General features: G+C 43.5%; 1 protein-coding gene across 1 annotated transcript in view; it reads left to right on the forward strand.

Moving 5' to 3' along the window:
• ZNRF3 (zinc and ring finger 3) overlaps nucleotides 1-15,344 on the forward strand; it is a 62,778-nt gene extending 47,434 nt beyond the window's left edge. Inside the window, exons 3-9 of the mRNA XM_063416287.1 lie at nucleotides 3,980-4,054; nucleotides 5,882-6,013; nucleotides 7,004-7,114; nucleotides 8,047-8,214; nucleotides 9,334-9,436; nucleotides 10,161-11,906; nucleotides 12,512-15,344. Of these exons, the coding sequence (XP_063272357.1) occupies nucleotides 3,980-4,054; nucleotides 5,882-6,013; nucleotides 7,004-7,114; nucleotides 8,047-8,214; nucleotides 9,334-9,436; nucleotides 10,161-11,906; nucleotides 12,512-12,555 (2,379 nt within the window). The 3' untranslated portion in view covers nucleotides 12,556-15,344. The remainder of the gene's footprint in view (nucleotides 1-3,979; nucleotides 4,055-5,881; nucleotides 6,014-7,003; nucleotides 7,115-8,046; nucleotides 8,215-9,333; nucleotides 9,437-10,160; nucleotides 11,907-12,511) is intronic.
• The last annotated feature ends 119 nt before the right edge of the window (nucleotides 15,345-15,463 follow it).

Genomic DNA, 15,463 nt, shown 5'->3' on the forward strand with positions numbered 1-15,463 from the left:
TGGCTCAGTTCTCAGCTAGATAAAGATGTACAAACTAATTTTATTGACTACTCTGTTCAACAGTCTCTGCAGTGATTTAGAGTAATACCGTATTTTCTGCCCCAAAACCCAAAATGTAATGAAAAAAGGAATGGCAGTAGGAAAAAGTTGTTGTTATACCTGGTGGACCTGTGCTGTTACCCTTAGTTCTGGCATCATTTTGCTTTTGGGATCCATAGGAGTGTTTTCTGTGTACTGTATCCTTACTCTTGTGCTTCCTGTCGTGATCATTTTGGAGGACCAGCTAATAATGCTGATGCCTGATGGAATAGTTTGATAAAAGGAGTTTACTGCCATCTGTACTGGTTATTCCTTAAACCATTGCCCAACCTCCTCTTCCTCAGCTTAATGAGTTTCTTAACCCAGTGAATAAATCAACCTGCCCATGTAGCCCATACCATAATTATAATTAATAATTGTTAACTAGAGTGTACTAAGTTCCAAGAAGATAATACCTAGAGCTGGGTGAACAATTAAACAAATCCAGGAAGAGAGCTGGGTAGTTTTTAATTTAAAAACATTTGTGAGAATGTAACTTTATAAAACCAGGATATGTGTCTGGCTTACACAGGCAGCCAATACTTTGAAAGCATTTTTTTTCCCCTTCAGTCCATCAGTATTATCCAGGATGCTAACTTAAAAAAGTTTATGGATAGTAATCTGACTCTACCAGTAGCCATTTTCAGCAAAAGGTACTCTCTTAATAGATGTGTAATGCATTACTATGTTGATGTAAATGGCAGAGCTTGCAGTGCTTAATGAACTTTGATCTCCCCACCTATGGTTCAGGCCTCAGTCTTTCTATAATCTGTAATTTATTCACTCTCTGAAATCCATTAGATTAAAGTGTCATGTCCTCAGGTGCAAATACTACTGAATATTGTCAGGGAATTCTTACTCTGGGAAAGCAGTAAATGAAATGAATGAAGGCTAATGTTGTTGGTATGATTTTTCTCTTAAATGGGAACCTTGTTAAGCAGCTTTTCTTATGATGGTTTCTCCACTGTTGCATACTAACTGAAACATTAATTGGAATAAAACCTAGTAGAAAGCTGAGGAGGAGATGCTTGCCATATTCATACCAGCAGGCATGCAAAGTGTCCTTCAAGGTGTCAGGAAGGAGCTGAACTTATTGTTTTGATTGTTGCTGTCTACCTGACTTGAATGAATGAGAGGAACAGTGCACCTGTTTAATAATTATCTGGTCCCTTGGGATGAAAGTTTGCCTCATCAAGGAAGTTGTTACTTCCTTATTGTATTTGCCTGGCCCACAGGGAGGTAGTACAGAGCTCTTAAAATCTTTCTGGAGTTCCTTGAAGTAATAACTTTTAATTCTTCGGGCCTGGAGAAGTGGAGAGGTATTTTTCTTGCACTTCTGTCACGTGCATGTCCTCTTATCTTACCTAGATTACAAGGCCTAGTAAATTATGCCAGATTTTAATCTGAGACAGTATTTAATGTGCATTTTATTGGTAGTGTCCATTGTACTGCAGTAGCATAAACTGTAAACTCTGAACATAGAGATGGACTGGGAGGTTGTTGTCACTATGAACAAAGTGATCACTTGAATTAGGAGAAGGGCAATTACCATTTTTTTGTTTGTTTTCTATTACTCTTTACAAAAGGGGAAGAATATTGATACATAGTGATAGTCATTTGTTTTAAGCCAGAGAAGACAATTACAGAAAGAATTAGGCCTGGCAAAGGAATGGGAGTTGAATTGTGGGAATGTCTGATTGTTTGCCACAAGTATTGTAAATGTGAAAGTAATGCACGTACTGTACTAGCTTCTTTTTTCGCCTCGTCCAACTTGGGCTCTTTTTTTTTTTTTTTTTTTTTTAATGTAGGTTTGGTCACTTCGCTTAGAAATATGATTTGAGTGAGTCTAAATGCTGGCTAACCCAAAAAGAAAAAAAAAATCACGTGCCTATTACACACTGGTATTATTTTAAGTGGGACTTATTGCTGTGTTATTTTGAGCTGCCCTGATTACTGAGTAGTGGACAGGGTATTTTCAAAGACGTTTTGACTTTTAATTATCCTGCGGTATTTTCGGGGATGCGGAAGGAGGGCGGGCAGGTGTTTCAGGTTGCCCCGGAGCCCCAGGTGCGCTCCGAGCCCGCCGCCTCCCACCTCGAACTGAGGGCAGGAGGGGAATGCCCAGCGAACAAAAGTATTCCCATAGCTCCGGCTGCCGCCCTGCTCCACTGCTCCGCTTCCCTCGGAGTGCCCGCTTTTAAGGCCGAGCTGGAGGCGGGGGCAGGCGGAGGCAGCTCCGCTCTGATCTCTGGCCAGCGGAACCTGGCCCGTCGGGCGGCCACCAAGCCGCGGAGCCGGAGCCTGCAGCCCGCTGGAGAGGGCCCAGCCCCCCGTGCGGGCCGCGGCTCCCGGGCCGTGCCCCGAGGTGCTCGGGGAGCCGGGAGCGCCTCGGCACCCGAGTACGGACACGGCTCTTTAGCACCCGCGGCCTTGCGCAGGGACGGTCAGTGCCGCCGGCAGAGCCCGGGTAGTTTAGCAGGAGCGAACGCCTCGCCTTTCCTTGTGTTATCAGGATTTAAACTGCAGCAAGGAGTAAACGCTCCGCGTTTCCCCGTTCTCCCCACGCCGCCGGGCCCTCGCTCTCCGCTCCCTGGCCGGGACAGGCGGCGCTTCCGGCGGGCGCTGCGGCCGCAGGGGGGCGCTGCGGGGGCCGGGCCGGTGCCTCCTCAGGGCCGGGGCCGGTGCCGCCTCGGGGCCGGGCTGCGGGCTGCGCTCGTCCGCGGTGAAGCTGCGCCGCGGCCGGCAGCATGGCCAGGCGGGTCACCCCCGTTTGCCGTCACCCTCCGCAGCATGAATGCTCGGTGCTTTTCATCCCTTAACACCTGTTGATGGAAACTTGCTGCTCGTTCAGTGTATTCACTCAACTAAGGAGTTTTTATCAGCGCTGATCTGCGAAGTCTCTTCATATGTCTCTCCAGAGTTCAAGGGGGCCTTGCTTGTTGACTGATCATCCTGAAAAAACAATCTAAATAGCCTGAACAGTTCTACAAGCAATGCTTGTTTGTAAGGCTGCCTTCTAGGGAAAGCTGGATGAGCCCTCACCTCAAGGCTACTGCACAGGAGAATGGGTGGTAGATTCCTTTTAACTCTTCCTCCCCGACAGTTCTTAGTCATTAACCAGGTGCACCGACTTCAAAGGGGACAAATACCTGGTGGGCTGAGAAAATTCTCCAGCTTGGGAGTTGGTTTCCCTTGTGTGCTGTCTGATAGGCCTTGCTGATTTAAAATAAAACATGAGAATAGACCTAAGAAACTGTTTTCCCTATCCCAGGGGATTTTAATATCTTCTAATACCTTTTCTATGCAGTTGGTAACTCCGGGTTTGGACTGTATTTGATGAAAAGCTGTGCACTTACATAGCTCTAATCAGCATAAGAAGCATATGCAACAGTTCTGACCTCTGATGGTCAGAAAAAGCAGGATTCCCTGAGGCACATTTTGAGAATGGGGTATCCTAGTTTGTGAGAATGACACTGAAAAAGTATAAAGAACCTGGTCCACCCTAATTTCCTACACTAGTGAGCTTGTCTCTACCCCAAGGCATAGAGAAGATGGTTTTTAATGGCACTTCCATGTAAAATGGAGGGAAAAGATCATAATTTTTAAAAAAATCTTGTATTTAAAGTCTTTGGAGGGTCTAAGTCTCATTTAAATTCCTTTAAAAGGTTGTTGAAAGAGGAGTTTGAGAAGGAAGGAGCAGAGACACTGTAGAAGCTTTAGTGAAGTTTAACTACGTTCCATGCTGGTTCAGGAAGTCCCATGTTTGTTCTGCCATTTGTTTTAACTACATAGAAACACAAAATGTTAAGTTTTCTAGCTGGAGATGAGGAGAAAGAGTAATTTTTGAGTGAAGAAGTTAACTTTTGGGGTGGGACTGAGGATGCTGTCTTTCTTATTGCAGGCAAAACGAGCAGTACAGCGAGGAGCCACAGCGGTCATCTTTGATGTTTCTGAAAACCCAGATGCCATTGATCAGGTACGGAGCAATGTAGGTGTCGGGAACCTGGCAGAAAGGGAAAACTTTGGGGAGTTAGATTTTTCTTCCAGCTTTTGCTAGAATCCTCAGAGTCTGGGATTTGAAAGAGGATGTAGGCAATTTTTTTGTAGCCCATTATCTAATCAAGGAGGGTTTTTTTTGCCCAGCTCTGTGTACAAAACACAGGATGTTTGGTCCTATCCAGCCTGTGATCAATACTGTTGTTGAACAGCTGCTGTTTTTGAGATTGCAAAATTACTTTCAAACCTGATTCTAAACAAGTTTCTTTTTAAAGCTCATAACCATTTCTTTCTCATTTACAGCTGATGATTTCTTCCCATGTATTTTGTGGACAAGCAGGGTTTTTCTTCTTTTTCTGAGTCTTGTTATAACTTTCATCCTTTTATTTGAAGTGGGTGAGGTAATAGCCCTATGAAAGGCTTTAATATACTTCAGCCAATTCTGAGTTATTTTAGTGAAGAAACATAAGCACAAAAATAGTCTTCATTTGGTTTAGTTCTGTTTCGTCTTGAAACAAAACTGCTGTTTCTGTTACAGCAGAAACAAGTGGAGCAGAAGGTTTTTAAGTGCAGCCTGTATTTCTTGGGGGGAAAAGAGAGATTATCAGTGTTGACATTAAAAAAGCTGATGTTAATTCTGAAATGAGCATCTGTTGGACAAATGTAATCAGGATGATGGATCAGTCAACTGGTAATTTCTACATGGTTTTTGCCAGAACTAAGAGGTAGCTACCAACAGTGCAGATATGTTGATCTCAGCCATAAGATACTCTTGTTCTGTTTGCTCACATTCCTGTCATCTCTTTCCTTTCCTCTACTTGTCAGTGCATTGCTTTTTTGTATCAACCAGCCTCTGTAGTTGTATTTTCCTTGTCAGTCAGAATAAGCTATATGAATTTATCGCACTGGTGCCATTTTTAACAGAACAATCCTCTTGTCTAGTTATTACTCTCTCTGGTGTATAATTTAGCAGATTGTTGCTCTGGATTTGGCCAGGGAAGTTGCACGTTCTCCACATTTGAAGGTTTTCATCATCTCACTGGATAAAGCCGTGAGCAGCCTGATTTGATGTCATAGTTGACCCTGCCTTGACCAGGAGGTTGGGCTCATGAACATGCCTTCCCACACACATTATTTTCTGATTCTCTGATTTGGCCTTTTTAACAAAACATAGCTGGACCTGGAAAGAAATTTCAGGGTGAATTATGTGGTCTACTCAAATGCCCTAGTCTTTGAGCCCCCCATCCTGCCATCAATAGGTCTCATTGTTGCTAGAACTCAAGTAATTTTGAATGAGTTTGTAGAGTTAAACATCAGAAATTACTGACTTAACTTGGTTAGGAAAAGAGCCTGAAAGACAGGACTCTGATATGAGATTGTTCAGAAAATGGAAGAAATTTCTATGTGAATAATGTTGAAATTGAAAGATTGATCAAATGTAGCAGGGACAATTTTTTTGAAATGTGCAGATTTTTATTCTTCATTGTGAGTTTTAACATTACATTATTAATATCTGCACTGATACATAATGCAGCTAAGTTAAGGCTGCTGTTCAGAATTAGCATTTGCTTATCCTTAATGTTAGTTTTGGTCCATAAAAAAAAAATAAGGCAGCATAAGTCTAAAGCTTAATTCATATTTAATTCTGTGGAATACTTAACTAAAGTTCTGTGCTAGAAGAGAACCAGTCAGTGTTAGAAATCAATTGCACATTCATACTCCTTAACCACTCTCTGCATTGTCCAGAAGGAAGGTGGTTTTCCTGAAACATGCCTTTTGAGCAGACCACTTTTTTTTTTTGTTCTAGCTGAACCAGGGCTCAGAGGACCCTCTGAAAAGACCAGTGGTGTATGTGAAAGGTGCTGATGCTGTCAAGCTAATGAACATAGTTAACAAGCAGAAGGTGGCACGGGCCAGGATTCAGCATCGCCCCCCACGGGTGAGACTTTCAGATCCTTTCTCTGGGTATTGCAGTGCTGCTGTTACTGCAGGCAGGGCTTGCTCGTACACTGAGGATGTTCTGATGCTCCTGATGTGAATTAATATATGTGGAATTCTGTTGACCTAAATAAACTGAGTAACTGCACTGTGGACAAGCAGCTGCACCTGGTGTAAGTATAAAATCCACAATGTGGCATCTGCTGTCCTTCAGAAGGATATTTTTGAGTATAGAGATTGCTGAAAAATACACACACTAGAAATTATCCTTTTTCTTGGTTAAGTAGCTTAGTTATTTCACACTCCTGATCGTTCAGTTCTTTAAGGTGGTTTGCCTTGTGTTAAGTAATAATTCTGTGTAGTATTTTAAACATGGATTAATTATGAAATGATCTGATCAACTGTGAGATTATCTGATATTTGTAATTGTAATATAAAATAGTTTTTCTAGACTTTTGTTTTCCTAACACCGTCTACATATAGTTTACAGAAGAACAAAACTAGAGGTGATCCATGTCCCAGTTAGCACTTTGGTTTGGTTTTGTGTGGGTTTTTTTTTTAATTTAATTTTTTTGGTTTTGTTTTTAAACGGAGTGCTTCTGTTAAGAAATATATTTGAGAAGTGGGCCATTTTTTGAAAATTCAGATGTTGATTTACAGTCACTTGCATGTATAGGCAACCCAATAAGCTATAAAAATTTGTTTTGGTGTGATTCACTCAGTTAAAAAAAACCTGCATTTTTCAGTTCAGAGACTGTAAACCTGACATGTCATGATTGGCATTCTCTGTATTCTGTTCACTTGCAGTGGCACGTGAAACACAGGTTTTGTCTCATAGAATCCCAGTTAATGAGCAGAACAATGTGTACTCTGACTTCTGTCATTCTGACTGTGTACATTTGGCCCCCTGAGAAATTAAAAGAGAAAGAAACAACAGATTTGAGTATGATCTAAAAGAAGGAAAAATAATAGCTTTCTTTTAACTTTTAAGCAACCCACCGAGTACTTTGATATGGGAATTTTCCTGGCCTTCTTTGTGGTTGTGTCTCTTGTTTGCCTCATCCTTCTTGTCAAGATCAAACTGAAGCAGCGACGTAGTCAGGTAAGAGCAGTCATGAGAATTCACCAAATGCTGAGAATTAGCTTCTCTTGCTTTGTGCTAAAATGTGCTCACAACTTTTGGAAATGCAGGACACTGACTTACAATAGCCATCTTGTTGGCTCTGTGGTTTTATCCATGCATGTAGGCCTTTGCAAGAACTTGGAAATATCTTTAAAGGAGATTTACACTGGCCCATGATGTTCGTTCAGTTAAACCCTGAAATGAAAACTGTACAGAAGCAGTCCACTTAGCCACTGGGATGAAAGAACATTTCTGGTTGCTCACAGGTTATCAGTAGCACTGGTGTACTTCTAAATAAGTCCAGACTCTTGCTGCTGTATTGTGGAAAGAATGGATAATAAATGGCAAATCTTCAATAGGATAACATCTGTTGAAATGGGAGAGGTTTTCAAAGTAAAAGGTTTGGTTAGGAGAAATTCCAGGTGACATACTTTGAGTTTGTCCTGGAAGAAATGATACAGCTAAATTATAACATTTCATTTTAATCCCTTTCTCAAGTATTGCTCCAGGTAATATGGTGGTAACAGTATATTGGGGCATTACAGTCATTACTGACATATAAAAAAGTTCCTGGCCAAATTTTATGTTGGTTTGAATAGTTGCTGCCTATCATTTGTGCGGTTGCAATGTATCCCATTTGCCAACACCCAGTTCTAATTCAGAGTAGTTTATCATTCTCACTTCTGCATGTGGCATACATCCTTTCCATGAGGCTTCTGATCTGAACTCTAATTAGCCTTCTCTCTGTTTAATTTAAGAAATTATACATCAGTTGGGCCTGGCATGATCTGTAAGCTACATTATGGTGGTGTTTCTCTGCTACTACACTCTAGTCCCTTACACAGCAGCATTGGCTCTTTTTTTTTCCTTTTTTCTTTTCTTTTCTTTGTTTTTTTTTTCTTCTCATGTAGAATTCCATGAACAGGCTTGCAGTGCAAGCACTGGAGAAAATGGAGACCAGGAAGTTTAAGTCCAAAAGTAAGGGACACCGAGAAAGTAACTGTGGAGCACTGGATACACTCAGTAGCAGCTCCACCTCTGACTGTGCCATCTGCTTGGAGAAGTACATTGATGGGGAGGTAAAGGATGGAAGGTTTCTTCACCGTGGGCTGGGAATGTAGGTGGTTCTGGCACTGTGGTACGTGGCTGGCTGTTGGTACATTGTGTGCTGAGGTGGTGCCTCTTGTCAGTTTGATCACACTGAGCCAACCTGGCCTCAGCTGCATCCTGCAGCTCCAAATGACCCTTGCTGCAAAGTGAGAGGTGAGGGGATCCCATCCCACCTCCACTGTTCTTGCATTTCTGAAGAACAAGTCACAAAGAACTCAGGGTTGCCTCAGCAGTTGGTTCTCTGGGTATTTTTGACAAGCCATGTACTAAGGTGGTGATGCATGCAAGCTCTGTTGGAGGTAAGGAATATCCTTAGGGTTTTGCTTTTCAAGATTTGATGGCACCCTGTCTTAAAAATGTCAGGTACACAGCACTGCTGGGAAACCAGAGGAGGAGAAGGAAGAGAAGTCAAAACGTTCAGGAACAGATTTTTGACTCTCAGTTACTATCACTGTGTTGATGTCAGGGCTTGGTTCTCTACCAGCAGGTAGCAGCCCTGTGGAACTCCTTGCCAAAGCATGTTAGAAATTGAAAACCTAAGCTCATGGAGAGACATGAGCAGTACTTGGAAGAAAGATTTGTTGCAGGTTTCTGAGATATCCATCAGGCTCAGGAAATCCTGTAAACAGATCATAGCTGAAGGATAAGAGTCCTGGCCAAGGGAGAAAGTATCATATACACTGTGTTGGTTTTGCTTTTACCTGAGTGTTTTACATTGCGAATAATTGTAGGAAAGGTACATCATTACCCTTGGATTTTTATTTTTTAAAGTTCATCTAATATATTAAGGAAAAGTTTAGTGATGGCCTTAAAGGTGTTGGGTCATAAGGACATACTACAAAAAGTGACCTAAAAAATGTCTTATATCTGCATGGAGCTCTGAGATGCCTGCAGACAATTGTTTTAGAGACAGCTGAGCACTAGCTATTGTGTTTTGGCTGTCTTGATACAATTTTTTTCCTTCTTAACACCTCAAGATTAGGAATTGCTCCATTTAGTAGCCAGGTTGAAAAAACTCTGAACAAGCTGTGAAAAATTCACGTGTTAGGAAGAAGTACTTGTTCATGGTCCTTCCTCTGTGTCTGTAGGAGCTGCGTGTCATTCCTTGCACTCACCGATTCCACAAGAAGTGTGTGGATCCTTGGCTGCTGCAGCACCACACCTGCCCTCACTGCCGCCATAACATCATAGGTAAGTGCTGCAGTGGGGATCTCTGGTGTGTCCTTCATTTCAGACAGCTTAGAAGATGAAATAAAAAGTGTGCCTGTTTGTGAATCTCCATGGAGCTCTCAGTCCTTACTGTAACACAGCCCTGGAAGTACAGTTAGCCCCAAACTTTGAGAGCAGCTGAGTGCCCCTGGCATAACCTTGGGGTGGGGATGATGCCCAGCTGAGGGCAGTGTTGTGCAGCCCTGAGTGCAAGGACACATGGAGAAGAGGGATATGTTTTCCCATTGGAATTACAAAGAAAACAATGTATGGGCTTTTATTTTTCCGTGGTGTTGTAACTTGGAATGTGTTTTCCCTTACTTGCCCTCTTCCCGCTTTCATTTCCTCTGTCTTAAGAAAGTTTTCTGTCGCTGCACGTTTATGTAAAAATGTGTAAAGTGGAAATTTGAGCAATGACTTCCAGCCTCTCTCAGCCTCTCCAAGATGTAAGCAAAAGACTTTGTATATATGAGAAGAGTATCTGAAATAAATTCACTTCTTTTGCTTTTTAAGCAAATACATTTGAGTGTTTCAAAGTTTTCCAGACATGCTTTTGGCTTTTGTTTTGCTCTTATTTCCTTCTGCATAAAAAATTGGTGCACAGTGTAATGACACAGAAAACAGAATATCCTTCTTTCTTGCACAAAGTACATTCCCTTTTATTCCCTGCGAGTTCTACTTCTCCATTCTTATTTCTCTCATTCAGAGCAGAAGAAGGGGAGTGCAGCTCCCATCTGTCTGGAGTCCATCAACCCGGCCCGCAGCCGGCAGCAGCGGGTGATCCTGCCCGTGCATTACCCGGGGCGGGTGCACAGGGCCAGTGGGATCACGGCGTATCCCACCCGGACCAGCATGGACCCCCACGGGAACCCCATCACCCTGCTGACCCTCGAGCGGCACGGCGAGCAGAGCCTCTACCAAGCCCCGTCCCCAGCCTACATCCGCAGCTACCAGCCCATCCACTTGGACCATGCTTTAAACACTCATCACTGCAGCCTGGAGCACAGGGCTTACTCTCCAGCTCACAACTTCCGAAGACCCAAGTTTGGCGGACGCAACTTTTCCAAAGCGGCGTGCTTTTCCCGATACGAGACCATGTATCAGCACTACTACTTCCAAGGCCTTAGTTACCCTGAGCAAGATGGACAGCTTCCAGCTGGCATTTCCTCAAAGGGTCCTTCCCGTGCCTTTCAGCCTGGTAGCAGCATGCTTTTCCCTCCTGTGGTACACGTAATGCCCTCGTCCCGCCTGGACAGTGGCAGTACCTCCAGCTTTAGCTGCTACCACGGCCATCGTTCGGTGTGCAGTGGGTATTTGGCCGACTGCCCCGGCAGTGACAGCAGCAGCAGCAGCTCTGGTCAGTGCCACTGCTCCTCCAGCGACTCCATGGTTGACTGCACTGAGGTCAGTAACCAGGGGGTGTACGGGAGCTGCTCCACGTTCCGCAGCTCGCTGAGCAGTGACTACGACCCGTACGTTTACCGCAGCAGGAGCCCCTGCCGCGTGGGTGAGGTTGGGGGTGCAAACAGGGGTGCAATTGTGCTTTTGGAGGGCCCCCACCAGGACGAGCTTCCAGCTCACGGGCATGGTGTGGTGGGTGCTGACTGCCGGCCCGTGCCAGCTTCTTCCTCAGGGGACCAACTGTCTAATTGCAGCATGGATATGAACTATAGCAGTAATTCCTCACTAGAGCACAGGGATCCAAATGGCACTACCTCAGAGGGAGGACCTGAGGCCGCTCCTGGTGCTGCCTTGGATGTTAAAAGGAACTGGAAGAATCCAGAGATGGCAGGGTCGGTTTCGGAGCAGGCGTGCGCGTGCTGCTTTGAATTCCAGCACTCTGCCCTGGAGCCTAGCAATGGCACAGCTGACTGTAGTGCACTCTTCCTTAGCTCTCCACTGTGGGGGACGTGTGGCCAAGGAATTGAACCACAGTCAGGGAACACCCCAGGCTTGTACAGTATTAACTCAGACCACTTACATAGGACAGATGGGGTAAAATATGAGGGGTTGCCCTGCTGCTTCTATGAAGAGAAGCAGGTAGCCTGTAGTAGCAACAGTGGCAGTGGAGGCGGTGGCTGCTATACAGAAGACTATGCAGTGAATGTGCAGTACACGCTTCCTGATGACACCTTGCCAAACTGCTGTAAGGGTGTTTGTGACCTGGGTCAACGCATTCCCATAATCCCTGAAGACAGAGACTGTGAGCTGATCCTACCACCAGAGCACCAAGGGACCCACATAGGAGGCTGCAGCTCCTGGGATGGAACACCTGAGCTAGACACTTACCTGCACTGTCAAGGTATTGGAGAGGTACAGGTCGAGAGGGAGGTGTGCTACGAGGCAACGTCATTCCTGCGGCAGAACTACTCTCAGGAGGAGGAAACTGGAATGCCCTTTCCCAGTCCCACCCTGAACTCCCAGAAGCTTATGATGACCACAAAGGCCACAGGTAATATACGTGCTTTTTTTTGATTACTTGCTACCTTTCTGTGTTAGTGTATGAAATGCCGCCAGGGTTATTTTAAAGGGTGTTCATAGAATCACCAGGTAGCCTAGTTTGGAAGGGAATTCAGGCCATAATCTAGTCCAACTTCCTGCTCAAAGCAGAGCCAACTCTGAGACCAGACCAAGTTTGTCAGAATAGACCAGATTTATCCAGCCAGGCTGGGTAAACCTTCAGAGACACAGAGTGCAGTCCCCTTCTGGACTCCTGTGGCTGTGCTTGACTGCCATCATGGTCAAAAGATTTTCTTTATGTCCAGTCTGAACATCTCATACTTCAACTTAACTTTCCTCACCTCTTATTCAGAATGCATGTCTGTGAAGACTGAGGTTTCATCACTGGGACAACCTCTTTGTAGGTATTGCAAAGCTGCTAGGGATGCCTTTACTGCAGGCTGAGCAGCCCCAAGCCCTCAGCCTCTTCACACCAGGTGCTCCTCTGAGTATCTTTGCTCTCTGTGAGACCCCAGTCAGTGAGTGTCTTGTTCTGGGGCCCCAAAACTGTATGCAATATTCTAGGTGCAATGTTCCTTGGTTTTCTTTATCCTTCAGGTGCTGGATCCCATCCCTTGGAGAGAAGCCAAATCAGTGACTAGACCTGTCCAGATGATCCCAGATGGAGAAGCAGAGCTTATTAGAGACTCCAAATTCTCATGGACTTAATTTTTTTAAGCTTTGACAAACACACAAAAGTGGTAATGTGGAGAAGTCCCTCCCCTACTCCTCTGTGTTCACATCAGTTTGATTGTCTCCTTTGTCCCTCCTGCCTGAAGACTTCAGGCCTTGATTTGTGTGCAAAGCCCATGTGGGACATGGTGTGGAGCATTTCTGAGCTCTAGTGCCATTTCTATATTAATGACAAAGTGTTATTTATATTTTCTTTTTAGAAGTGACCTCTTGCTGAGAGGTAACACAGTGTGTTAAATAAGCCAGGCTATGTGTAGATGCTGTTATCTCCTACTTGAAGGAGTCCAGCCTTTGATAAGCTCAGGGCTACACCTGCCTTAGAAACCAGATAGCACCTTGAAATATAGTAATCCAGAGGGATACAGCTGCTGAATGGATGCTCAGATACTGACTAATCCCAGCAGCAAACCCTAGCAGCCAGCAAGTTCTGTGAGCGATTTTGAGGGAGGTGAAGCATTGGACTGTCTCCTTTCTCCTCTTCCCTTCTCCCCCCTTTCATGCTGCTCGGATGGTTTGGCTAGGAAGGTGTCCTGCCATTAGGATTAGTTTCAACAGAGTGGGGGTAAGGAAACTGATGGCTCAGAATGTTCTCATCCTCACTTCTGTGTTTAAACTGTGGACCTCATTGTATCTCCTGACCAGTGGAATGCTGGGGACCTCTCCCTCAAGCAGATGCTCGAACAAAGTGCTTAGAAAGGGTATTTTATTACCTTTGTAGGTAATGAACTTTTCCTTCCATAGGAAGTGTTTCAGGCACCTGTAGCCCCTGTAATGGCTGTGAGGAATGCTGGCATGTGCAGGAAAACAGAGCTTGCAGTGTGCTTGCAGCTTTGCTGGCTCCTTTTGGAAACAGCTTATTTCCTTACAGGCTGCAAGCATGCCTAAGGGAAGCAGTGCTTGTCACCTTTTGTGTGTGTGGGAAAGTGAGGGACTTGGTTTGATGGTTGTTTTCTTCTTTGCTGTGGTTGATGTAGCTTCCATAGACTGATCTGTTTTAAAGGTTTCTTGGGCCCAGCCGGTTGTGCTTCATTTTTGTCTCGGGTACAGAGTGCTCTCTGTACCCCGTTAGCCTGGGCACATACTTTTGTTCTTGTTCTTGTCCTGGTGGGGATGTTTGTTATCGTGAGATAATGTATGTCGTCACTTCTGATAGCAATTGTTTCCTGTGGAAACAGCAGCTTCTGAGTAAGAGGCTACCATAGCATGGGTTAAATTGCCTGTCATGCTGCATGTGCCTGAGGACACAGTGTCATCCTGTGCTGTATTCACAGCAGGAATTCTTCTAAAGGGAAACGAAGTAGTTCATGCCCACAGTGCCAGTCTTCTGAAAAGATTTGTCCTAAGTTCAGTACACTTGGGAGATACTTCAGAGACATGGAATAGAGATGTACACTTCATATTCTGCCAAAGCAATGTCCTTGACAGCACTGGGCTGGTTGTGAGACCCAGCAAAGCTCACTTGTATTCTCTGTAGTCCCAAATGAACTAGTTTAAAAGAAGGAAACGTCTAGGAAAAAACAAATATATTTGTCTATTTCCTTTAGCTTTCATACCCAGTAACTTAGGAAGAAAGTTCTACCTACAGGAATTCACATTACATCTTCTCAATCAACAAGCACCAAAATTCAGCTGTTCAGAGAATTAATACAAGGCAATATCTGGGTATAAGATTAAAAGAAAAAAATCAATAAACACATTTTCTGTGTACAAAGCTTATTATTAAAAACTTATTCATTCTCTGAATGACTGAAGTAAGTGGTATGTGTTTGGAGAACAAACTCTAAAGGTTTGTGATTTTTGGAATTTTTTTTTTTTTTGATTTTTAAGTCTTACCCTCTCCTTCCTCCACTAAAAAAGAAATGCATTGTAGAAGCTATGGTATACTAGCTTGGTTATTCTGCTGGGTGTTTTGTGAGGCACTGTAAAGGCCAGCTAAGATACACTGTCACTAAAACATATTGTGGTAAAAGGGGTTCTTAAAAGGATTTGAATATTGTGGCTCGTGGTGACCCCGGATGTGCTGGTCCCACACATGGTGGAAATCTCTGCTGGTGCAAATCTCTGCAGGCCACACCACAGACACCCTGCACTGCCTTTGTGCTGCTCTGACATTCAACATTAAACCCTATGTCCAGTGCAGGCTAGCAGGCCATGATAAATGGTTTTTATAACAAAATGCCTTTCTACTACTTACACAAACAGTTGTCATTGTGTTTGGCTCATGAGGCACTATTTAAAATGTTTTTAATTAAAATTGTCTTATAGCACTTAAAATTGTTTTGTATAAAATTTGCTGTAAAGATTTTGTAATATGGTCAAAGGGCTCTTTCTCCTTCATTACCATTTTTAAAAATGTTTTAAAAGCTAGAAAGCATCTTGTATATATTCTGTATATGTATAGCAGCACATTTCATGTATGGAAATATGTTCTCAGAATATTTATTTACTAATATATTTATCTTAAGCCATGTCTTATGTTGAGAGTGTGTGACATTATTGTAATAATCATTGAAAATCACTAACACGAGGCCCTGTAAATACATGATAATTGCACACAAAGATTTTACAGTACTTGCCGACCAAAAATGATTTAAGAGAAGTGTAGTTACTTGCAGTTTTGTAAGAAAGTGTACAAATGTCTGTATTAAAAGAAAAAAAAAGGCAAAACCACACAAAAAATACAGTTTTATTGCATATACATGTGGGAGTTGTCCTTCTTGTTTTGGGGGAAAGGACATAGATAGCTGTTCTCCTCAAAGAATAGTCTTGGATATACTGGGATAACTCTAATAAACAACTTTTTTTTCTTTTTTTTTT

The sequence above is a fragment of the Prinia subflava genome, chromosome 19 (assembly GCF_021018805.1).
Source record: "Prinia subflava isolate CZ2003 ecotype Zambia chromosome 19, Cam_Psub_1.2, whole genome shotgun sequence".
Taxonomy (NCBI): Eukaryota; Metazoa; Chordata; class Aves; order Passeriformes; family Cisticolidae; genus Prinia; species Prinia subflava.